At 41.0% G+C, this 25,931-nt stretch overlaps 1 protein-coding gene across 1 annotated transcript in view; it reads right to left on the bottom strand.

The window, feature by feature from the left end:
- Nucleotides 1-25,582, bottom strand: part of LOC113407362 (tubulin polyglutamylase TTLL7-like) — a 79,429-nt gene extending 53,847 nt beyond the window's left edge. The window contains exons 1-8 of the mRNA XM_026655778.1: nt 25,516-25,582; nt 24,955-25,086; nt 20,162-20,283; nt 19,091-19,158; nt 14,761-14,919; nt 13,471-13,687; nt 8,262-8,426; nt 7,378-7,536 (exon numbers count right to left, since the gene is read on the bottom strand). Coding sequence (XP_026511563.1) covers nt 7,378-7,536; nt 8,262-8,426; nt 13,471-13,687; nt 14,761-14,919; nt 19,091-19,158; nt 20,162-20,283; nt 24,955-25,086; nt 25,516-25,540 — 1,047 coding nt within the window. The 5' untranslated portion in view covers nt 25,541-25,582. The remainder of the gene's footprint in view (nt 1-7,377; nt 7,537-8,261; nt 8,427-13,470; nt 13,688-14,760; nt 14,920-19,090; nt 19,159-20,161; nt 20,284-24,954; nt 25,087-25,515) is intronic.
- Nucleotides 25,583-25,931: the final 349 nt, after the last annotated feature.

Raw genomic sequence — 25,931 nt, 5'->3', positions numbered from 1 at the left:
TAGAAGTGCTCCTTTCAGGAGCCTGTATTAAAGGGAGATATACTCCTGTAGTGTGTGGCTTCTCCTTGACCAGGTTGTTTAAGTGACCTCATTATTACCTCATTAAGGAGGGGCAACTGAGGCAGGCCACTGCAGAGCCACACTCAGCCACAAGAAGTGCTCAGGAGACAGTGCATGTTCCATACATATGTCCACTCTACTTTAGGTGATTCACAAGCAGTTCAATCCAAAGGCTGAGGAAAGGGTGAGGATCTGGAAGGAAGAGCATGCCCCATTGGTTATGGCATTGAACCCCAACCACAACTGCTCCAAGCACCCATGTCTCTGGAAATCTGCTGAGTACCAGTAACAGAATTCCCTCAATGGGAAGGACGGTGTTGACATCTATTCTGGGAGAAAGGGGCATAAAAACCAACTTTAGACTCTGAGAGGACCCTGAGTTGCCTGACCATGGTGGTGCTGTGCCAGGCAGTGCTGAAGTCCAGGGGCATCTCTCTGGAGATGTTAGAATGACCAGACAGCAAGTGTGAAAAATTGGGATGGGGTTGGGGGAGTAATAGGTTTGCACCATAGCGGGCATCAGTCTCACCAGGCCAGGCATCAGTGCCATAATAGATGACCCTTGGTGAAAAGTCAGTACCAGGGAGCGTCTCTTCCCAGAGGATGCTCTACCGTGTCCTCCTCATTTTTGTTTACTGGTGAACAGTACCAGGGATCTTGATCTTTGAGCAGAGACAAAGATTCAGCTCCTTCCATAAATGATCTGATCCTCTGTGCTTCTTTCTTGGTCCCAGAAAAAGAGATCAGTGCTGACGTTCAGAAGCAACGTTCAGAAGGGCACTCCTCACCAGTGCCAAAGTACACGGTACCTGCCCCAAAAGGGAAGGCTCAGAAAGTGGATGCAGTGCAGCAACCATGAGGATGTGGCACAGTCTCACCTTTCTGTCCCGAGTTTGAACTCCCTGCAAATCTGGCAGGAGTCACAAATGTTACCCTCACTGAGACACTTCAGGAAGGTGGAATGAGGGTCACTCACCGGCATAGATTTCCTGTAGCCAGCCAGAGACTGAGGCATATCCCAGTACCAGCTGTTAGTACCCCATGAATAAAAGGGAACCAAAGATCCAAGAAAAACAACAAAGAAAACCTACACTAATCTGACACTAACAAATACTAACTTAACTATTTACAGACAAGAAGAAAATTTCCCTGTAAAGGGAAAAACTTGCTGTAGCAAGACGATGTGCTTAGACTACTGATCGTAGGTGGTAAGAAGGAACTAAGGTGGGGGTTGGAGAGGCTACACCATTTATACCATCATGAAGCAGCATGCAGTGGCTGAAGCACAGCCCAATGGGTAAAGGGAAAAGTCTCAGACTCTTGTGCACTGGGCGTGGAAGGGACATATGCAATCACTTGAAGAGGAATTCATTTTTCCATTTCAAACAATCACAGAAATGCCAGAAGACCATCCAGAATTTCCACGGGTATTTACTGTCCTCTTCTTCATTCAGACAGTCTTCCAACAATTTGCATTTCAAAGCATACCTAAATTTTCTAGGTCTTTTAGAGATTGTATTTTCTACCGTTTGTTACACGTAAGGAATGTTGATGCCTCATTTCATAGTAAATTGCGTTCTCTCTTTTCTTTAAAAGAACACTAGTGAACCTAAAACTCACTCTGTTTTGGTTCATAGGCCCTCAGGATTAGAACAAAGCCAGAAACAATCCTCTGCTCAGTATGCATTGTTAAGACAGCAGGATATTCACATTTACAACACACTTGCTCTCTGAAGTGGAGTGCCTCAGAGAGAGTAGGATTTGTATGAATGTCAGTATCTTGCCTACTCTCAAAACAGAAAGGCACCAGAAAGCACAGCATGATGTGAATGGATAACAATTACCATTGAGACTACATCTAAACTTGGATCCAGGGGTGTGATTCCCTAGCTTGTATAGACAAACTTGTGCTAACTCTCATTGAGCTAGCATACTAAAAATAGCAGTGTAGCCATGGTAGCACAGGCAGCTGTGAGGAGTAGCATAGGCTAGCTGCCCCAAATACAAACCCACCTGGACCTGAGGTGTACATACTCAGGGCAACTAGCCCATGCTGCTGCTCTCCATGCTAATGAGGCTACACTATTTTTTAGCGTGCTAGCTCAATGAGAGCTAGCACAAGTATGTGTATGCAAGCCGGAAATCACACCCCTAGCTCCAAGTGTAGATGTTGTCTCAGAAACCACTGATTTGGGTTTGTTTTTGTAAGTTTGCATAGCATTAACTTTGCAATTTAAATCTATGTTTTAGAACACCTATTTGGAGACAAACAGGCATTTGAGTAATCAAAGCTAATTTTGCAGGACTGACTATTGAAAAATGCAGAGTCAAATGTTCAGAGATGAGGTTGTAAGAAGAATCGCAGTCCCAAACACCTCAATTCCTCCTGCTCATTGGATCCCTTTGGCAGGCTTGGGAGCCATGTGGAAAGCAGAAGTACATCAGCACCACGGGACCCATGTCATCCCCAAAAGGGAGAGCCAGAGAGTGTCCTGAGGATTGGCAACATGGGAGCCCTCTCAGAACCAAGACTGTGGCTCTGCCCCCATATTTCCCTGAATTTGGGTTAATGTTTCTTCTTTCCTGGTAACACCACTGGGCCCCCATCACAAAGACCCTGCCCTACTCTCTGCTTCATCAAAACCTTATGCTTGATGCCAGAGGAGAGGTGAGCTGAGGTGTCCTCAAATGTTGGGTCCAATCAAGACCACCCGTGAAATGGGCATGCAGAGACAGAGGTCTCCCCAAGACTGAAACAATCACAATAGTTTTTTTGTAATAATGTGTGCAGCTGCCTTTGTAAAATAAACCGCATGAGCTAAGGAAACATGTGGAGGCTGCATCCCTCATCACAATGCCATCTTGGCAGCACTCCCAATACACTGGGAAATCTCATGGACTTGCGATGTTTGTGCTTGTCACCAGTGCTACAGAGTGATTCACTCCTTTTAAGGAGTTCTTGGCAGGAGGGAAATGGGTGGAAAGGGACCAGAGTGGGAATCTGGAGAAGGAACCAAAATTGTTATAGAAGGATAACGGCCGTAGTAGATGTTGACCTGAGGGTACTGCAAGCAAACAGCTGAACAAGCAGAGTGAGTGTTCACAAAGGAGGTGTGGATGCAGTTTGTATCTACTGCAAAGGGTGAACCTACATTAAATTAGTTCAATGTCTCTGGCAAATAAGATTTAAGGTTAGTCATGTCTCTGACCTCTAGCAAAATGGGAAAGAACTGAAACTAAATATGAAAATGTAATAAAATAAAGGGTATACGATTCCCCATGCCCATATGTAATACAGCTCCAATAATTCCAGCACCACAGCAGTGTTTACTAATATCACCCCATATGCACACACCCCACACACAGAATCCAGGAGCAGTGGGATTCTAGCCTTACAACTATTATCATGGGTGGCAACCTCCAGAACCCTCATCTTCCCATGCACCTGCATTTGACAGCAGGCTAGGATGATGGAAATTGCATATATGTTACTAGTGCTTAGGAGCTGGTGATTTGTATGAACATAGACATTTCCATTTCTAAAATGCAGATACAGCATTGTACGTCATGTGCTGTTTCTGGGCAAGGCATCAATGCCAGCAAATTAGTCTCTCTACAGGGAAGAGGGGGAAGGAATATATGTTTTTCTAATTAAAGTTATGCCAACCTTTGTGAGAAATATGCCTGCTAAACTACTCAATGACAGTCAGTGGTTGGAGAATAAGGCTATCATTTGACATATTAATTATGGATGTTTTGCTCATCAATACCATCAATCAAATCAACCAGCCAATCAACCAACCATCATCATGTTTTACTGTCAGTAGGCAAACTTTTTTTAAAAATGCTTTGGTTTTTCCTCAAGCTATACAAGCACTGTAAGCAGTTGCCATAATGGCATCACCCAGTTTGTTTGAAAAAGACAAAGCCCCAAACATGCATTAACCATGTAAACAAAAGGAAAACAAAACACACACACACACACACACACACGCTTCTGAGACTTGTTAACTACTATTTTTACAAGTAACACTTCAGATTATTATAGAAGAGAGATTAGAGGAAGAAACTAAGTTTGTTCACTTGACAGCACTCTTTATACAGTTAGTTTAACAGTTTAACTGTTTACCCTGTTTAGTCAGTCAAATAGCTCCATCTGTTGTTTATGTCGTCTTTCATGAAGGGAAGGGAAAAATTTGTCTCTCAAAAATAGGTAATTGTGATTGTAAATTCATAAAATATTGGCAAGGCCACAGGCAGTACCGAACCTGCACCTAATTTTGACTGGGTGTAAACAGATTAGGTTTCAAGAATAGAAGTAATCCATTTGTAAACGTAAGGCCTTGGCTACACTTGCGAGTTACAGCGCTGTAAAGCCTCCCCCAGCGCTGTAACTCACTCCCTGTCCACACCGGCAGGGCACTTGCAGCGCTGTATCTCCCTGGGTACACCGCTGCAGGTACTCCACCTCCCCGAGAAGCATAAGAGATACAGCGGAGTGGCTACGACTCTCCCCTGTGAGTGTGTGCCAGGAATCAACCTGCAGCGCTGTTCTGATCACCTTGTCAAGTGGCCAATCCTCTCCATTGTTGTGACCGGCTGCAGGAATGCGGAAGTGCCGGTTTCAAAGCTTGTACCACAGAGAAAAAGCAAACAGTTTGCTGTTTGCTTTGAATGAGTGAATGAATGAGCAGGGGGCCGGGAGTTCGGAACTTGCAAAATAGAGAGCTGACACGCTCCAAAAAGCACTCTCTCTCCCCCCACACTCCCTGTCACACTCCACCTCACCCCCCCAGTTTTGAAAAGCACGTTGCAGCCACATGAATGCTGGGATAGCTGCCCATAATGCACCGCTCCCAACACAGCTGCAAATGTTGCAAGTGTGGCCACGCCACTGCACTGGCAGCTGTCAGTGTGGACAGATTGCAGCACTTTCCCTACTCAGCTGTACGAAGACAGGTTTACCTCACAGCACCATACAGCTGCAAGTGTAGCCAAGGCCTAAGCTATGTCTATACTACAGGTGCTACAGCAGCATAGCTGCTGCCATACTGCTGTAGTACAGACACTTGTTTCAGCAACGGAAGGGGTTTTTCCATCGCTGTAATTAATCCACCCCGACAGGTGGTAGCTAGGTCAATGAAAAACTTCTTCCATCGACCTAGCATTGTCCAGACAGGGGCTTAGATAGGCTTAATTACATCTCGCATGGGTGTGAATTTTTCAATCCTTGAGCAACATAGCTAGGTTGACCTAAATTTTAGGTGTAGACCAAGTGCTACTAATAAAGTGTCTTACTAATCCACGCTGTGGAGTGAAAAATTGTTTTAATGCTGGTGCCTACATTTTGCCTCTATGCTTCCCAGTTACGCTGATTACAGTTGCTTTGTTCAAGCAGCAATTGATTTTTGTATGCCCAAATAGTGTATCAAGTAGTTAGTAACAATGTGTGTGCAAGGGATTCTTGCTTTGGTGTTTGTCTTTTGGGTTACCAAAGACAACCAACTTTCTGTTCAGTAGGACTCCTTTTTTCCATCCGCAGAACTGGAAGTGCTAATAGCTTAAAGCTGCATTATGTACTTCAAAGTAGTTTGTCAAACAGAAGTTGCAAAGAGTGATAGAGAAGCTGTGTAGAATTAAAGTAACTTTTAAAGTCAAACAAAATGTTCAGTGACCTTGCCTCCGTCTGGAAAATGCATCACTTCTGTGTCAAGCAGTTTGTTAAAAACTGATACAGAATAAACCATTACAAGTCAAAAATTTTAAAAAAAATTCCTTCTGCATCTGGTGGGCAGGATTAGTGGTGCCATTTTCTTTTCTGAACGGACAAGCTAAAGCCTATCTTGGGGAAAAGGTTCATTCACTAAAGGGCTTGATCCTGCAAGGCGCCAAGTATTATGGCATGATCCAGCAAAACACTTAAACAGGGGCTTAGTTTTAAGTACTTGAATAGTTCTACTGAAGTCAATGGGATTACTCACATGCTTGAAGTTAGCACATGCTTACACATTTTGCTGCATCACATCAGAGTGCTCAGCACCTGGAGGGATCAAGTCCAAAAGCTGTAAATGCCATCTCCAAAATAATGGATTCATGGCATTATATTGTATGTTAAAAGTGACAAGTTTGTTCTCTATCTTAACTGAGAAAAGATGACAATATTTTGACAAAATAAAAGGCTAGTTTCTAAACTAGAAATGGAAAATAAATCTTTCCAAAGCGATTTATAGGTCTCCTCCTCCATAGACTAACTGTAATGTTTAAAATGCTGAGACATGTCAATATTCTTATTGTTTTTTGCGGAGAAGGTGCAAAAGGCTTGAGGATGTTCTTCACCTCACCCTATGGAAGGCAGTATTTTCCCCTCTGCCTGAACTCATTCACAGCCACCGTCCTTCCAGCTAGGGAGGACTGCACTAGACGCCATTCAGACTTATCAAATATTTGTACTTAACTGGCCAGAGACATCTAACTGGACAAAATGTAATTAATGAATGGAGGGCTGATTCTGCCACCTTTACTCACATTGAGCAGTTGCACTGAAGCCAGTGGGACTCCTTGCAGAGGAAAACAGTACTCTGTTTGAGTGAGAGTGGTCCTCAGGCTGGCACGTGTTCAGGAAGCCAGGGTTACACCCTTCCTCTCACAAAAAGTTGTATGTGAACTTTAAAGTGGTCAGGACCTTAGTTTTACATCTCTTGTGAAATACAAGACCTGCAGCAAAACAATATCCTTCCCTTACCCCAAACTTCCCAACCCCAGGATCATTCAAGGGCACCGATTCAGTACTAGCTCAGGCTACGTCTATACTACATGCCACTGATGGCAGCTACATGCCACAGTAAAAAGCAAGCGGCATCCATGCTGCCGTGTGTAGCTACATGTGTCAGTTAAAGGCTCTGGCAGTGGGAAGTAAGTGGGGAAAGGCTGAGCCTGAGCGTTATTTCCCTGCTGCCCCCCTCCCCACTGTCAGAGTCTTTTCTTGTGGCGGGGAAAGGCTCCAACAGCGGGAGGCAATGGGACACTATACTGCTAAAAATAGCAGAGTAGATGGGGAGGCACAGTCTGGGTGAGTAGAGAGTGGTGTAGGGTTTGTACTCACTCTACTCATCTAAGCTTACCTTGTGCTAGGGGGGCTACCCATGTCTATTTGCTATTTGCTGACTCAGAAGGATGAGTGCCAGCTATTTAATCACCAGTACCCCTTCCTACAATGCTTGGATTTTCCTTGGGAGTTTTCCCATGAAGGTATTGGCTAGGCATGACTGTACTTAGTTTTGTATAAGCAGACTTTACAGTCTAACAAAAGTGCTTTACCTCCAGGAGCCAGGGTTTTAGTTTTCTGTCCAGCAGGATATCAAATCCCAGTACTTCAAAGCAGACACTGTCACTTCCGGGAGCTTGGCCTGGTCTGCACATACGATAAGCATGAAGGACATGTGGCTCTGCTACTATGAGAGTCTTCACCACTAGTTCCTGTGGGGATTTTTCACAAAGTTACATTAGAACTGCAGGGAATGATATCAGCATATTTTGAGATAAATCATAATCAAGTTTTTTCATATTCAAGTCTTCTAATACATTCATGACAAGAGGAATTGTCTAGATCTGTCATCTGTGGTTACGAAAAGGTTGAACAAATGATTGCTATATTTTTAAAGCAGTCTGAGGGAATTATATAAACAAATCCATTTTAAGGGATTTAAGCATAAATTTAGCCCTTTGTTTAAGCAGATATTGAAAATAGCATTAAGTCTAATTTTGCCCTGCCTTATATCTTGGGCAACTCTAGTCTTATTAAGGGTTACATGACATATAGGTCAGGGCAGAGTTTTCTCCAGATTTATCAATATCTCCCCTGCTATTCTTATTGCAACTAATTCACTCTGTCCTACATTGTCTAGCAAAATGACTTCAATGCTAACCTCGCAGAAAAAAGTCTCTCCATAAAGAAGGCTAATTCAGTCTGAAAGCCGTCCTACTTATAAGCCTTAAAAAAAAAATTTAAAACAACAGTTTGCCCTTAGCACCACTTTACAGTATGTGCTTTGAGATGTGCATTATTGAGAGCTCGGATTAATAACGCTGCAATACACATGGTGGTTTCCAAGCAAAGTCTAGAGATGACAGGTGACATTAATTTTCTAAATTGATATGCTGTATATACATAAATAATTAATTGCACATTAGTTTTATCTTACTGAAATATCACTCCAGAATTTGGAAACATCAAGGTGATTTGTTTGTAGAAACTCAGTAAACCATTTTATGGATCGTTTACTGCCTTTATCTTCTGTTTCATCCCGTTCAAAATGCTCATTATGTTTATTCACAGAGTAGTTGGTTAGATGCATATACAACTGGCTCTGCAAGCAGGGAAAGGTAACAGATATCTCATAAATACGGATCCAGAATATGTGGTTCAAAATAATTTAGAAAGAAAACCCACGTAACTGAAATAAAGCCTTTTAATGTTATATAAACCATGACATACTATAATATTTATTTCTATTAAATATATGATTCATATTTTGAGTTTCATATCACATTTATTGAAATAAACCCACAGTACAACTATCATTACATGAAGCTCAAGTATAATTAGCTCTTGGGAAGACTTTATATACTGAATGTTACAGCCCTGATAAAGCAAAGAACTTAAGCATATGCTTAAATTTAAGCCAACTGAAGTCAATGGGACTACTTAGAATAAGATTACCTGCTTTGCTGGACTGGGACCTATGTGTGTTGCCAATCTTTACATGTCCATACATAAACAATAACTAGAGACAGGGCCGACTCTACCATTTTTGCCGCCCCAAGCAAAGAGAAAAAAAAGCCGCTCGGACTGCCGCCGCCCGAACTGCAGAAGCAAAAAAAAAGGTGTCCAGACTGTGCCACCCCAAGAACGGACGGAATGCCGCTCCTTAGCATGTGCCACCCTTAGCTGACGCCTGGAGCTGGCCCTGACTAGAGAAAAGTATCTACAGAGCAGTTAACATACATCCACACTATCAGAGGTGTCTGTAGACCAGGAAAATGCTACTAAGTACTTGGCCACCTGTCTCATTCTGAGACAATCCCCCTTTCAGTTTTCACTGTACTCTGTTTATGAGAAATGTTCTCATGATGAAGATCCGGTTTATCGCCTTAAAAATATCTACTACTCATGAGCTCTATTCCCTCACCCTTGCAGTTGTCAGTGAGGCTCAGGATTGGCGGCTGGTACCCAGACATTAGAGGCACCGAAGTTCCAAGGCAGAACATCAATAACATGTAGCCCAATAATATTTGTTTTTATTTTATATGGAAAAATGCAAACAGGAGTTGATTTGTGTTTTCAATTGTGTTTTGCCATTGAAAATGGAATTGAACTGATCAGACAGAGCTTGAGGGGGATACTAGGCGCACAGAAGATTAACTAGGAGATAAAACATTGAATAAAAGCAAAACCTGCTTTCAAAAGAAGGACACAAATTCGAGGGTATTTTCAAAGTAACATTTTTGATGGTTAACAGAACTTGTTTCCTGAGGAACCATTTTAACGAGCCTAAATTTAACAATATATCGCTTTTCCTTTAAAGGCCATTTTATAAGTCACTGATCTATGTGCATGTTCTTCCAATGTAAGCATTAATCAGCTTTACTGCTGCACTACCACACAATCTGTCTTACCTTATCGCTTAATCGAGGGCCAGTAGATGTTGCTACAATCTTTCTGCCCCAATTCCATACTGATTTGATAGAAAGGAGACAATTCAAGCTCTCCCCTGTCATACTGTTTATTTCACCGCAGTTACTTTTATTTGAAAAATTTAATAGCCTAAATTCAGGATAGCTGACAACATACTGGGTTAACACTATACAAATTGGCGTTCTGCTATGGTTTCTAATTTTTGTTATGAGAATCAGATCAAAGTCCATAGTCTTGACTAGCCACAGATGTCATCTTTCCATAAAATGCCAACTATCCTAAGTTAATTGTTTTGCAGATTATGAAGAAATAAAAGCCTTTTCAGAACATTAGTTAAATTGTTTAACAATCTTCGCTCTAAAAATGTCTGGATTTTTAGATTATTAGAAATGAGCCAGGCCACTCAAAAGCACTTCAAGTAATTGATGGATTATGGCATCAGCAGATTTCAGAAAAGAGCGAAGAGTTGTTTTATAAGGTCCAAACTAAAGGAAAAAAAGTCCTTGCATGATAACAATGCTAGAAAAGAGAATGCTGAAGTAGGCAGTACCAAAAGAACTCTGACTGTTCTCCACCTCACTTGCCCAGTCACAAAGCATATTTCAGTGATATTGGTGGCATATTAATGCAAACAATATTCAAGGCAACTAGTTCTGAATATAAATTTTGATAATTACATGCAAGAGATGAGGGCAGCTTGATTTACTGATGAATATTAACAGAAGCAATGCATAAAGTAACTTCATGCAGCATCTTATAAGAAATCATATAGCCAATGCCTTAGCATTTGAAAATAGTATCAGGAGATGAAATGTGAGATAGATCACCAACTGACAAACAAAATATTAAGGGCACTGCTATTGTTGTAAATAAAATACTAAGGGCACTACTTCCTTAGCAATGGTCGCTGAAGGTACAATGCCTGCAGAGGCTAGGAACAGGGATAATGTCTCCCAACAGACTGAGACAAGTGCAGTTACTGCAGATACAATATGTGCTCTTCCCATTGCAATCCTAGGGCAGAGGGGCAGTGCCAGGATTATGATCCATCACACATAAGCACTGGTGGCAGCAGCTGTACATCCCAGTTTTAACATCAGAGCACACAGACTGCCAAATTATAACTGTGTCCTCCACCAGAGTAGTGAGAGGGGAGTAGGGGAAGGAGGGCAGGGAGGGAAAAAAGACTCTCCGAACGCACTAGTACCCCAGCAAACCATACTGAGACAGCCATAATTTAGCCCATGAAATGTGCATGGGTGTGCAATAGGCAGGACCGGCTCTAGGTTTTTTGCTGCCCCAAACAAAAAATGTTTTGGCTGCCCCCCACCCCAGCCCTGGGCTCTTCCCCCCCACCCCAACTGCACCCTCCTGCCGCCCCAGCCCTGGGTCACTGGTAACTCGCACCCATGGCGGGTCATTCAGCAGGAATTTTGGATGTTCACAGAACACAGACAGGATTGGTTCCCATATGGTTACAGAACTGCAGTAAAGTGGAACAATTTTCATCTTGTGTGATTGAAGGATATCTGGATGCATATTATAAGACTGTCCTACATAAATGAGGAAAAGTTGAGGTGCCTTTATTATTCTTTTGTTCCATTCTTTGTTTCTATGGGGAATTTGCCAATGCAATATCACTGTCTTCCTTTTAAACAAATAAAACTAAAACTGGCTGTTGAAAATAGCAATTCCAGTCCTAATAACCCCTGGGAAGCATTTCTTGCTCAATTTATTCTACTTTTTCTACAGCAAGTTACAGTGGATCAGTATATTTGATTTGGGAGAAATGAAGTAACAGCTGCCCAAATTGAGCTTGAGCACTCTTGAATTTTGAGGGTGTTCAAATCTGGAAGGCAGGTGCTAGATTCCCTTTCTGAATATTAGCTAAATCTGGAAAAGAAAAGTCAATTTCTGCTTCCATGGCTCAGAAGTGTAAATCCTCCTATGTGCCTGGTACTGTATCTACAGCTGCCCAGTCTTGTAGAGCCTCCCCTCCCTTACTTTTCATTTTAAATTCTAGTGGGATCTCCCTTGCTAGGCTTCAGATAGAGAGGTGCACTGTCCATTTAGTCCACCCAATTCTTTCTTTGGGGGAGAGCCCAGGGCTGGGGTGACAGGAGGTGCGGGGGGGGGGGAAGAGCCCAGGGCTGGGGTGGCAGGACATGCGGGTGGGGGGAGAGCCCAGGGCTGGTGCAGCAGGGGGGTGCAGGTGGGGGCCAGAGCTGGGGCAGCAGGGGGTGTGGGCGGGGGAGAGTCCAGGGCTGGGGAAACACAGGGGTGTGGGGGAAGCCCAGGGCTGGGGTGGGGGGGCGACAAAAAACCTAGAGCTGGCTCTGTCCCTACCATTCACAGCAAGCTGCAGCATGAGGTTTCAGTTCCACACTCCTTCCTCCTCCCTTTCCTGTTAATTGTGGTGGAGGGAATGCTGAGAAATGTAGTTCTTTCCCTGCTCCAGGGCTGACTCTATAGGCAGGGAGCTAACCAAGGAACTACAGCTCCCAGGGCCCCCTGTTGGTTCTCGGCTCCCATGCTGGATTCTTGCGCCCTTGCAAATTTGCTGCCCCAAGCAACTGCTTGCTTTGCTGGTGTCTAGAGCCGGCCCTGGGAATAGGGAAGCTGGCATGACAGCAGGTTCCCTATGCAACACAGTAGTGCAAGAACTGAAATCACTTATACCTGGGATGCCTCAAAATTACTTGCTTCTCAGTAGCCACTCGTATTCTGTTCTGTGTCACACTGAGAGGACCCGAATACTGCTACCTGTTCACTTGGAGACACAATACAGTGAGTAGTAGAATTAATGTGTGTCTCTCATGATTTGGTGCGTTCCTCCAAGTGTGCAGGTGGTCTTCTACTGTCTCACTGTAAAGCAGCCAAATATATATTTCCACAAGCAGGTACATGTGAAGTGGCTGTTGCTATTGGGCTCTGCTGTTCACTCCTCTCTTCCACTGTAGGAACCATTCCCCTGTAGACCATTGGTCCTGATAATACTTCCCCTAAACCCACAGTAACCATCCCTCACTTGCAGTGATTCTGACTCCTGACTGCAATGGCAACCGTTATCAGCCCACGAACCAGCTCTCATTTTCTGATCCCTCTTCTGCACAGCTTCCCAGACCCCTGGCTGACACACTGGAGGGATTGATTCTGTGCCCTTTCAAATCAAAACTCACAGATTTCCCTGATGCAGGATAAGGCAAGAGATGCCCCTTTCTCACCACCAAAGACAAGGTATTGAATAAATATAAATTCAATATAACAGTCATTGATGGGATCCACTTTAGTTCTCCCTGGTCTAGGTTTGAAGGTTAATAATTGTTGCCTTTTTCTCTCTTTTTGGAAATAAATGTCTTTTGGAGACAACAGAAGAAGCAGATTAGTTTGAAAATTATTATATGAGCAATGATATGTCATCATGTTCTAGCACTGCAGAGCCAATAATGAGTTAAATGTCTTGAAGGCTGTCTTTTATTTTAACTTCTCATTTACATTCTGAACTTTAAGCTAACAACGGAAAGGTCCTGCCTAGCAAATATAAAACTAATTCTGGATTTGAAAACCTAATCTAAATTAGGTTAATATGGACATTTGTTTTCCCTTCTCCAAATGCTGCTAATCTTGCTATGTATCTGACATTCATTCAATCATCCCCTTAGAAAATATTTAGTGCTATTATTGCAAGTGATACATTGGGACTAGCATCCACTTACCAAATTAGAGTCACTGGGAGGATGGTACTTCTCTGTGCCCATTCTCACAAGTCCATCATGATATAAAAATATTTTTAATGGATCACAGGATGTTACCAGAATATACACTCGTAAATCAAACTTGTAACCTTCCATAAGAAATGGTTTGTCAAGGTATTCCTGAACAATCAAGTGATCCTGAGCTTGTAGTTTTTCTCCATTTCTTATCAGAGAGATTCTGTTTAAAACAAAGGTTAATTTAAAACACTGAAATTTGACACAACTCTTTGAAGTACATTTTCATAGCTGACCAGCCAGAGAACCATCTTAATTCCATTATCTATGTGGATATTGTGTATCTTATTTGCATAGTACAGAAAAATGCCATTCACTTACGTGCTTTTATTGCTTCCTGCACTTGACAGTGCTACAATGGGATGAAGAAAATCAATGCACCATTTAAAAATAACTTTCTGCTCCTATTCATCCGACAAGTTGGAATAATGGGTTTCCCTCTGCTGTTCACAAATGCTAGGCAGAGTGACCAGCCACTGGCTTTTAAGATTATTTCTTGCCATACAGCTCTAGAGACTGGCTCCTATACTTTCTTCAGCTCATCTTCTGCCCCAGATCCAGGATTCAGTGCCACTTCACTGCCAAACTGATTTCAATGGGGCTACTTGCAGAGTAAATAGGAGTACAGGTGGCAGAATCAACCCCGATTTTTGTTGTTTCATTTCATATGTTTCACATAACCAAGTGGCTGAGCTAATTGATATTATGAACTCCGGGACATTAAAATCTATGTTAAAAATACTAAAGTTTGGAGTTAAGGTAACAAAGCTGTGAAAATTCAGAGTTGAGACTTGAACCTGATATACTTATCTCACCTGGTTGTTCCTGTAACATCCCATCCCATAGATACAAAAGCATATTGCCTATATGTATTTTCACAAAAGGAATCCTGATCTCAAGTCCTATTTTCGCCCCTTATTAGCAAAAGCTTTCTGTAACACGGAAAACAAAGTTCCCCTTTTACCATTTCCATTTAGCCTTCTATCTCAACTGTTATTGGTCTGTAGGCCTTTGTCAAAATGTAAGCCTTCTTATACGGACACTACTATTCACATATTATTCACACTACTGTTCACATACTTTTGCTACCAGAGTTTCCAGGTAATGACAGTAGCTTGGGATAAGAGGCACAAAAGTTAAAATTTAATCTCAAAAACTGCCCATTATTTGGAAAATATTTTTTTAAACATTTCACCTTTGAATAGATTATTCATGTTATCTAAACAATCGACCTACCCATGCCCCATTGCACCATTAGCTGGTTTGACTATAAACGTTTTCTGTCTTCGCTTCTTCTTCAGTTCCTTTACATAGTTCTGAAATTGCATATATTCCGCAGGGAAGATCCATGTTCGAGGAATAAAACTATACTCCTGAGGCTGAGACTTGATCATTCTGCAAAAAGGAAAACTGAGTTTAGAAACCTTTTTCAACCTTCAAGTTTAAACCTGTTACACTTCAGTCTACAGGACTAAATTGTATTCTGAATGGGGACTCTGAAAAGCAAGTTTGACAAAATAGAGTATCAAGAAAACAAGTCCAAAACAGTTAAGAATAGTTGTCTATGATGCATTAATATGCAAACAATCAGAACTATAAAAAGGGGTATATTGCATTTTTGCATATCCTCATGCATGGATTCATTTCTCCAAAAGATGTGGCTCAATTAATAAAAATCCTTGGTGATATGCTATCCTTCCTATATTAAAGAGTACAATGTGATAAAGATATATAGCAGTTCATAGATCCTTCTCCCCTTGGCAGAGACATCCTCCTAATTATCACATTTTGGTGGCAAAATTTTGGCCATATTTTATCCCCAGTGCACTGGTTTAATTTCATTTTTATGCCAGTCTGGGATGCTATCATGGTATGTTTATACTGAAGATACTCACAAGAATACATATTGACAATTGTGTGTGTTTGGGTGGCAAAGAGGGGAAGGAGGGAGAGTTCATATATTACCGGTACATATATTTGTGAAATAAAGGTCAGAAAGAACCAAAAGACCTAAATTCATGTCTGCAGGATGGAGGAAGAAGTGTGGGTGGTGACAGGGAAGAAAGAGGACCCAGACCACAAGAAGTTTATGGTAGCATTTCCCAAACTGGAAATTATGACACCCAAAAGAGGATACAAAATGGTTCCAGGAAGTCATGAGACACTGAAGGAAAATGAAGGGGAAAGAAAAAAATGCAAGAAAGCCATCACTAGAAGGTTCCACCAGTTCACACTGCAAGCTGACATCTGAAAAGTGTGAATGTGCAGAGGCCACTCAAAGAAGATTTGGGTGTTTCAAAAGTAAATTGGCAGCAGTATATGACCCAAACTGATTTTTTTAAAAATAAATATAACATTGTGCAGTGAATTCTCTAACAGATTACAGATTTAGTTATACTCTTACTCTGCCAATGAAAGCAATAAGGTCAGAATGCCTTGGATGTAAGTGAACTTAAAGTATCATTTCAGTCCAACTATATGAGACCATGAGAGACTTCTAATTGTCTCTTGGTAACAGAAATGACAGAATTACCAAGCACATCTGCAAGACTAGGACTGGAGCCAAAATACTAAAAATATTGGTACAATAGACACACTGTCACTGAATCCACTGGCTAAGTATACAACAAACATTACAGAAACCTGCTGCATTCTCCTTTCCCTCCAGATTTACTCCTATGTATCTCTACACACATCTTCACTGTGTAAAGATATATAAGTGGGGAGAGGGATAGCTCAGTGGTTTGCACATGGGCCTGCTAAACCCAGGGTTGTGAGTTCAATCTTTTAGGGGGCCATTTAGGCATCTGGGGCAAAAATCTGTCTGGGGATTGGTCCTGCTTTGATCCTAGATGACCTTCTGAGGTCCCCTCCAACCCTGATATTCTATGAAATGCAACTGTTAGAGTGAACCAATTTCAAATATATTTATACAGCATATGATGCTACGCACAACAGTTTAGAACTTTAATATCTTCATCTTTTTTTTCTTTAATTGTGCACTGCCAATAAGTACAAAACTCCTACAGCATTTAATAAAAGAATATTTGTAATGAAAAGTTTGCACTCCTATAGGGAATTTCATCTGAACATGTCAAAGCACTAGCGCATATAGTATGCAAGTTTGGTCCATTATTTAGGTTTTATGAGGGCTATCAGTATTTTTCTCATGGGAGGTATTATACTGATTTTACAGATGGGCAAACTGAAGCAAGAGGTTAAGTGATTTGCCCAAAGTCAGTAACTAAGCTTAGAATAGAAACCTTCAAGAGACTGTACGTAGGAACCTTTTCAGAGAATTGCATGGGGTACACTCAACTGCATATAACTCACAATGGTGTTTGAGAGACTCATGTGATTAAATCCCTAAACAATGCACTATGTTCTTCTGAACCTTAATATATAATTACCATCTTTTTTCTCTGTGTTTATGAGCAACATATTTAGCAAAACGTGTTACCAGATTAATATGTTGCTTTTTCTATTTGTGGCTAAGCTCCAAGCCTTTATGTTATTGTGAGGATAAGGTTTTATTCTAAAGCTTTTCTCCTCCGCTTTATTTACTTGCTTGCTTGTTTCCTTTAAAGAAAGGATTTAGAGATAATACTGTGTTCTGGACATTTGCTGCTTCTATTTTCAAAACACAGTACTCTATTTCTGCTTGCCCTGGTGCCCCATTGTCTCAACAGAATACAAGAACAATATCTGTATTGTATTGCAAGCGTGACTATCATTGAAAGAACTGCATAATAGAGCAAAGAAAACAATTTAAAAAAAAAAAAACTGAGCAACATTCCAGCGCACTCTTGAAAAAAGGTAAGCAGAGCTGAGAGGTAAGATCATAAACAAAAGCAGTTGTGCATCATTCCATCCTACAATTAAGGAAACAAGGGAATAGAAGAGACTGTATGCAGCAGAAAAGCAAGAGACCAGAAATAAGAATTCTGTACTATTATATACATAGTCACAAATATTAACACAGAAGAATAGCAATCAGGAAGCAAAGCCTCCACTCTACATATTGTAGTATTCCCAGCCATATCTCACAACTCCCTTTAACTTTAGATACAGATTTGCCTCTTTCACAAAATGGTCTTGAGGTTTGGCACTTTGATTACTGTAAATTATTAAGATTAAATGTTGACTCACAATACTGAGGTCATGGAAAATAGGCTAGATAAATAGAATTACAGCAGGGATTAATTTCAGTAAAGTTACACCAGAGATGTATTTGACCCAAAAATATTTCTATTTAAGAAATTGAGCCCACATTATTTACAGTTTCTTGTAGCATTGTCACAGACATCATTTTGAGACTGTGTCCCACACTTGGGCTTCAGCAGGTTGAGACCCAAGTTCTCAGCCTGAGCCTGATAATATACATGATAACTTGAGCACTTTATTGCTCTGCACATTTTTTTAAAATCTCAGACATGAAGTAGTATGACTAACATAAAACATTGCCCATCATGCTGACCAATACTGCTTCATTGTATTCTGTCTGCTTTTTGTTTTACACTTACATTGTAAACCCTTCAAAGCAGAGACCATCTTTTTGTTCTGTGATGGTATAGCCTCTAGTCCAGTGGGTCCTGATCCATGACTAGGGCTCCTAGGTGCTTTGGTAATGCAAATAAATAATAGTATGCTGTGTGCGCGCGCATATAAAAATAGGAACACACACGTAAATTTCCATGAAGAAAACAGACATAGTGTAGGTCAAATTTTAGGTCTAAAGATTAATAGTACACTGTATTTTTAAATTATTTTGAACTAATTTACTGTACATATATCAATATATTCACAAACCTTTCTGTACACATTTGGAAAGCTCTTCTTTATCTTAGTAACAGGCTGATTAATCACCATTTAATATTATTTTCTTATAGGTTATACTCATTGGGCCAGATCCTCAGACAGCATAAATCATTGTAGCTTCACTGATTTCAATGGAGCAGTGCCAATTTACACTGAGTCTCTATTCAGTACCTTGTATGTTTTTCAATAATGAAAAAAAAACCAACTGACATTTTAGAAGATAGTCCACAGAAGGGAAGGACTAGTTTCTTAATAAGATACTTTACATTTATGTATTTGATATACATATATCATGATACAGAGAACTGCTTGTTATTCTAAATAGATAATACATTATTAAGTTATTATACATCAATATATTTGAATACTTTGTCCCCACTACTCCTGGTTCTGTTGCTAAATCATGTATGCGCAAGTGTGCTTAAAGCACGTGTTATAATACATGTAAGGCCCCAATCTTGCCTTGTGTGGTGTGTGGACAGACTACTGTGCATTTGTGGAGCCACAATGAAGTAAACAGGACAGGCACAGAAGTCTACCTATGTGCTACAGCATGCAGGATTGGGGCCAAAACTACTGAGAACCTCAGAAATGATTTCATGGCTCTGTTATTGTATCCTGTAGAAATGAACAGTTCTCATAAGAGACAATTCAATATTGTACAACATCAAAAAAATATGTTTGGAATGCAGATTTAAATTCAGTCACTTTTCAAACACCATTCCTAGATTAGTAAGAAGTAAATTACTTGGTCATGTTTCTTGCTAAGAAATCCTTCCTACAGATCTCTCCCATTCCTGGAAAATGGTTGATTCTCTGGAAAAAAAATGTGAATGTTGGTATTTGTATGCGTTTCTATCACAAATATTATAGACAAACATTTCAAACAGTCAATTAAATTAGTATCAGATTACACATTAATTGGTAAAGACTTTCTAAATTATATTCGATATCCTAGAGAGTACTTCAGTGGTTCTCAAAGCCGGTCCGCCACTTGTTCAGGGAAAGCCCCTGGCGGGCTGGGACAGTTTGTTTACCTGCCGCGTCTGCAGGTTCGGCCGATTGCGATTTGCCGCTCCAGGCCAATGAGGGTGGAAGGAAGTGGTGGCCAGCACATCCCTTGGCCCGCGCCGCTTCCCGCAGCCCCCATTGGCCTGGAGCGGCAAATCGCGGCCAATGGGAGCCGCGATCGGCCGAACCTGCGGACGCGGCAGGTAAACAAACCAGCCCAGCCCACCAGGGGCTTTCCCTGAACAAGTAGCAGACCGGCTTTGAGATGTTATGGGCTGCATTCTCCTTTCCCTCCAGATTTACTCCTATGTATCTCTACTGACTTCAGGGCAAGTGAGAGGAGAATCAGATCCTTTTACTCAGAGAGCTATATGTAAACAAATACAGTTGTCACAAACTAATGTTAAAAAGGAAGGAGATGACTTACAGACAAATACTAGGGAGAGGGGCTCTGGTTATCTAACAATATACAAGCTCATATTCAATTTATCCTATAAATGTTTCTGTATTTTGAATAAAACACTCCATCTCTGATCACTCACAACAGGCCACTGGCAAGCAGAAGCACTCCTAGAACACCAAAGATGTTGACACTAAAGGCCAAGTGATACAGAAACTTCATACTGGGAAAACAAGATAGAAATTAAAAATCCTTAGTATCAAAATATTTGGTGCAGCTGGTGTTTCTGCCTTCTAGTCTTGTGATGGGTTCAACTGACCCAGGAATACCAAGTGATTAATTCATGACTTCAGAATGGAAGGTTTTTAAAAAAACTGATTCAGAAACATTAAGCATGCTGCATGTTACCTGGTAGTTTCGGAGCTCAGCAATCTTGTCCTGTTGCACAGCAGAATCACTCCATATGAGATTAGCAGTCTCATCTTCATCTCTTGTCTTCACAAACCCCAACTCATCTATTACTAAACGAACTAAACAAAAGTGATACATTTAAATGATATTTTGAAATGAACCTTCCAAATGTAAAATAGAATATTAATTTTCAGTACAAATTCACCCTTGGCCACAGAACAATATTAGCATACAAGCTAATGGAGTTCATATTGTTCAATTTAGGATAATTTGGACAGTCTCCATCTGTCTATTGCATAACTAATTATAGTGTCATTACTGCTTGTACTGTAGCTGGGAGCAAAGTGCAATCTGCAGTGGGAACTGCAAAGAGCTTCTAAATTGTCCAAAGATAGTTTAGTAACAATCCACTTAGACTCAAATGGATTTTAGACTATCTTTGTTATTACATATGTTAATTTTACAGCAACAATGACTATAGGTGCCACTGAAGCCAGCAGACAAGGATGCCCCCTTAAGTCCAGGGTTTAATACTTACAAATACAAATTGATGCATTGTTCTAATGTAAAAAAATAAGTCTAAGGATGTGCCACACAAGTAATGTTGCAGGAGAAGAGATTTCCCCGAGTGTAAGTACGATTTCTTTAAAAACTGTTCATTCAGCAATCTGCATAATAGACTTGCTCTGATATCTTCTCTCCAGAAGGGGACTGTCCAGTTTCTGGATTTGAAGCTTTCCCCATGTGACAAAACTTAGCCCAGTGGCCAAAGCTCCAGCTGAGTATTTGCATGGCCATCAAATGGTCTATATAACTCACTTGAGATTAGAAACATTCAATCATTTCAACAGCCAAAGTCCTTAACTAATTAAAACCATACAAGGCAATCTATAGAAAATTCTATAGAAGGTTGTGTATTGCTATATCAACATTTTACAGAGACTGGATTTACAGGTAGGGAGCTTTAAAGAGCTTCCTGCTCATATTCATTCAGCAATTGGCATAACTGACTCTTAGCAATAGCTCTGAGAGGTATACCATATCCCTACTGACCTCACTGGGTGTTAACACTGAATCCCAGCGATGAACATTTAAAGTACTGAAATTTAAATGATCTTATTGCTGATCAAAAACATGCAAGGAAGAAGAGGGACAGCAGTCATAGTATGAAGATATGCACAGTACACACAAGCCTCACTGAGGGGAGTCAAGACCAGGAAGCCTACCAGTGCTCAGAAGCTATTTTGAACATCAGCATAAACTACTGTGAGTGGCAACTCATTCTGGTATGGGATGTAAGCAGAGCTTGGTCAGTACAGTAGGCAGAGTTTGGACAAGTACTGCTATTTTCCCCCTTCCCATTGATTCATAGTAAATGTCTCCAAGAATCATGACCAGAGATAGAGGATGCATCCATGCCTGTTGGTCCTCCTCTTTCTTTGGATTAGCTGTTTAACATGAGAACCATCCTGTTGGCTCATGGTGAACAAGTCCATGACTAGAGTTTTCCCAACAGCTGCAAATAGTCTTGAATGCAGAATGGGCCAGCTCCCATCCACCCTGCTAGATTAGGGTCTGCTTACACAATGAAGACCACAATTAAAAGAAGGACTAGATCCTAGGTTGGTTTTAGAGTATTCTAGATGTATGATAAACTCCAATGATAAAAGAAGAGAAACACACTTAGGGTATGTCTACACTACAGGATTAATCCGAATTTAGATAATTCGAATTTGTGAAACAGGTTGTATAAATTCGATTGTGCGCGGCCACACTAAGCACCTTAATTCGGTTTTTAACCACATTAATTCGGTGGTGTGCGGCCACACTACCCCATTAACTTAAACACAGTAATTCGGTGGTGTGCGGCCACACTAACCCTAATTCGAATTAACAAAATCGATTTAGGCGTTACTCCGCTCGTCGAGGTGGAGTACAGAAATCGATTTTAAGTGCCCTTTAATTCGAATTAACTGGCTCTGTAGTGTGGACGGGTGAAGGGTTAATTCGGATTAACGCAGCTAAATCCGAATTAAAGTCCTAGTGTAGACCAGGCCTTATTGAACTGCAATCTGGACCTTTGGCTTCTAACAGCCAGTCATCTAAATGTGGCTGCACTTCAACTCCTTCCCACCGAAGAGCAGTCACTATGAATGGAAGAGGATATGCTGTTATATGCTACTGGGGCTACTTGCTGTTGAAATTCTTGTATCTGGTGGGGGAGGATTGTTCTGTCCAAAGACTTTATCAGTCTGCCTGCCCAGACTGAAGAAGGAGAGCTGAAGGCAGTGTGCCAGAACTCAGGGAACCATGGGATCCAAGTCTGTCTCTGCTTCTGCTAGAAGGTGAAGGAGTGAGAAGGGAGCTGGGAAAACTGGCTCCATCATACCAGGTGAGAGTAAGGAGGAATTGGCAGGGGAAGTGAAGAAACAGGATTGACCTGTTACCATTCCTTGAGCAGCTGAGAGGCCTCCTTTCCCAGGGAAAAGGCAAGAATCTAACTGATGGAATGTGGAGACACTGCATATGCAAGCTGCCATGTTGTACTCTAGACTCAAAGTTGCATTATTTTAAATGAAGAGCCAGATTCACAAAAGGGACAGAGGGGCTGTCAGTGTTGCAGCACCTAACTTTTAGGCACCCTGCCACCTACCCTGAGTTAGGCTCCCAGGCTCCCTGTACAATGCCTGGGGAGAGTTAGGCACCTAAAAAGGGGTTTCACAGATAAAGGGAGCACCACCACTGGCATCTTTTTTACAGGTTTAGGGGTGCTCAGATCAGGCCTCAAAGGCTGGGGCTTAACCATAAGTAAACGTCTCCAAGTAAGTAAGGTGCCAAGCTGCTGGGAGGTGTCAGGACTTAGGTAGCTGCGCACATGGTCATTGCTGAAATTTAGGCACCTAGAAGATTTTACCAGTGAAAACGTGGGTATCTAGAGACTTTAACCACCTACAGGGACAGGCAGCAGCTGACTGGTGGTTTTGTCAGGAGCGCCGCCAGCTTTTCTGCTGCCCTAGGTGGTGGAAGGTCCCGCCCCGAAATGCCGCCCCCCACAGAGGCGGCGAAATACCGCCGTGGTCACCGCCCCCCAAATTGTAGCGCCCTAGGCGACCGCCTAGGTCGCCTAATGGGTTGCGCCGGCCCTGGGTTTTCTGAATGCCAATTATGCCTAAATGTTGGACTTAGGCACTTGAAGTCAAAGTTAGGCACCTACATTCCAACTGTGAACCTAGCCCTCATAACTGTGCAGCTGCAGTGGGTTGTTAAATGTGAACGCTGGGAATCTAAATTAAATTTGTCAACTGTTTCAATGCTAACCAAAGCATGCTAGAAAGGAGAGGGAGAATCATGCTATGAAGATTTTACAGTCTGAGACACAGTTCATTTTCCTGTCCTGGCTCGATACATCCTCTTACTTTTCCTAAGCAAGGAGATATGCCTAGCAGAGCTCAGTAGAGCACCGAAGCCCTACCAAGGGGGGAAAATCAAGCCTAAGGAATGCAGAAAAACCCTTGGATGTATCTGAATCCCAAATGAAGGGAAAATAAGCCCACAGAGCCCAGCAGAGTACATATATTTTGATCATATGCACCATCATCTGTGGATGGAGCTTATTTTGCAGACAGATTTCAGAAGAATTCCACTACTTTTTTTCTTCCAATTCAAACCCTGAGCCCGTAGAAGATCCTGGACCATCAGTCCACATGGGTAACAAGCAGAATAGGCCTCACAGATATCACTATAAGGTCCAGAAACAATTTTATACTCTCCTAGACCACTCCCTGAAATGCTGATATAGCTTGATGGAGGTATAAGGAGACAGAGGTTTCCTACCTCAGACATTCACTAAGGAGACCTCCATTGGCAAGGAAATGCTTTGTATCTGGAGACTGGCCCATTTGTCTCTGGAGAGATGTCGGAGAAAGCCTACTATGAAGATTGCTACATGACTAGGAGAATATATTTTTAACATGGTCATTGTTCAGTTTTCATCAAGTAACACCAGTGGTCACCCCCATCTCCAAAAAGCTAAAATGTCTTTCCCAATAACTTTATTTTTAAATCTGAAGCTAAGAAATATGCATCTGATGAAGTGGGTATTCACCCACGAAAGCTTATGCTCCAATACATCTGTTAGTTTATAAGTTGCCACAGGACTCTTTGTTGCTTTTTACAGATCCAGAGTAACACGGCTACCCCTCTGATACTAATCTAGTTTTGTATCCCCCCACCCTCCCACACACTATGAAGGCCATGTATAAAATTAATGGAATAGTAGCTTCAAGTGTAAGAAATGCATGAACATAATCAGTTTCTTAGAGAGACTTATATGTAATGATTAGAGAATTTGACATTAAAATCTTAATTAAGTAAAGAAAGGTGTAAGTTCTAAATTATTTAGCTAAACTCATAATTGAGATTTTTTCCTAAAGCTTTATTAATTGGTTGTTGATATTTTAGTAACAGGCTTAATCCTGAGTAACAAACAGGATTTATGGGTGCACAAAGCATGCAAGACCAGCAGGTATATATTATAACACAACACAGAAAGATTCCTATGTTCAAAAAGAAAACCAATGGCATTAATTCACTATGGGCCTGACCCAAACTCCATTAAAGTCACTGGGGTCTTTCTATTAACTTCAATAGGTTTTGGATCAGGCCCTACAACAGTGAAAGTTCTCTTTCCTTCCTGATTCTACTTTTTATTTTACCCCTTCAGTCTGATCTCAGCCCTTTTCACAAACCCCAGTAGCTATTAAAAATAAGAAGAATCTGTAGCCTCCTACCAATTTCATATTTTGTGCCAGCAACGTTCGCAGTGATGATTCCATTCTTTTTCTTCTTTCTGACTTTTCTTTTAGTTGTGCTTTGGTAAGGCAGTTCTGAACTCAAAGTCAGACAAGAGGTTCCTTGGTTATCTTTGAAAAATAATGTTTGTAACAATCAACAATACATAAATTAGCAGTCTCATCTTCATCTCTTGTCTTCACAACCCCAACTCATCTATTACTAAACGAACTACACAAAAGTGATACATTTAAATGATATTTTGAAACGAATCTTCCAAATGTAAAATAGAATATTAATTTTCAGTACAAATTCACCCTTGGTCACAGAACAATATTAGCATACAAGTTAATAGAATTCATATTGTTCAATTTATGATAACAATACATAAAATAATGCCCATAACTAAAAGAACCATAGTACAAAAGCAATGCGAATTACTAGTCAGTTACGTATTAGTAAACTTTGATTCAGATTGATTAACAGTTACAAGCATGTTGAAACACCATCATTAATGAGCCATATTAAAAATACAAGAGTTCTATAATCAATTTGCCTACCTCCTTCATTAGGCAAGGATGGCATTATAACATGGGGCTGCACAGAACCAGGTGTCCAAATTCTGTTCCAAATTCTCAGAAAACCACGAAGGCCTTCAAAGTCAAATGATTCAAAGCTTGTGTCATACCATTTCAATCTCTGATTATGGTGACTCTCAATTATGGAAGAGACAGGTATCTGCATTAAAAAAGGATTGATTATAAAGGAATAACTGATAAAACATAACTTGTATAGAGGCACATTTAAAACTGTTTCTTCCTTTTGTTTTTGGCAATGTGTGTACCCAAAACTGATGATTAAGCCTCTAAAAGTAAGCAAATTAGCAAAAATATGCCAATTTATTCATCAAAATGCAGAATCCCAAAAGGTAGTTTTCTGTTTAATTTATGGTGAATAAAAACTTTTTAGCTGTCTG

This window comes from Terrapene carolina, unplaced genomic scaffold, assembly GCF_002925995.2.
Source record: "Terrapene carolina triunguis isolate 2854851 unplaced genomic scaffold, T_m_triunguis-2.0 Scaffold211, whole genome shotgun sequence".
Taxonomy (NCBI): domain Eukaryota; kingdom Metazoa; phylum Chordata; order Testudines; family Emydidae; genus Terrapene; species Terrapene triunguis.
This window is presented reverse-complemented; position numbering and strand designations above follow the sequence as displayed.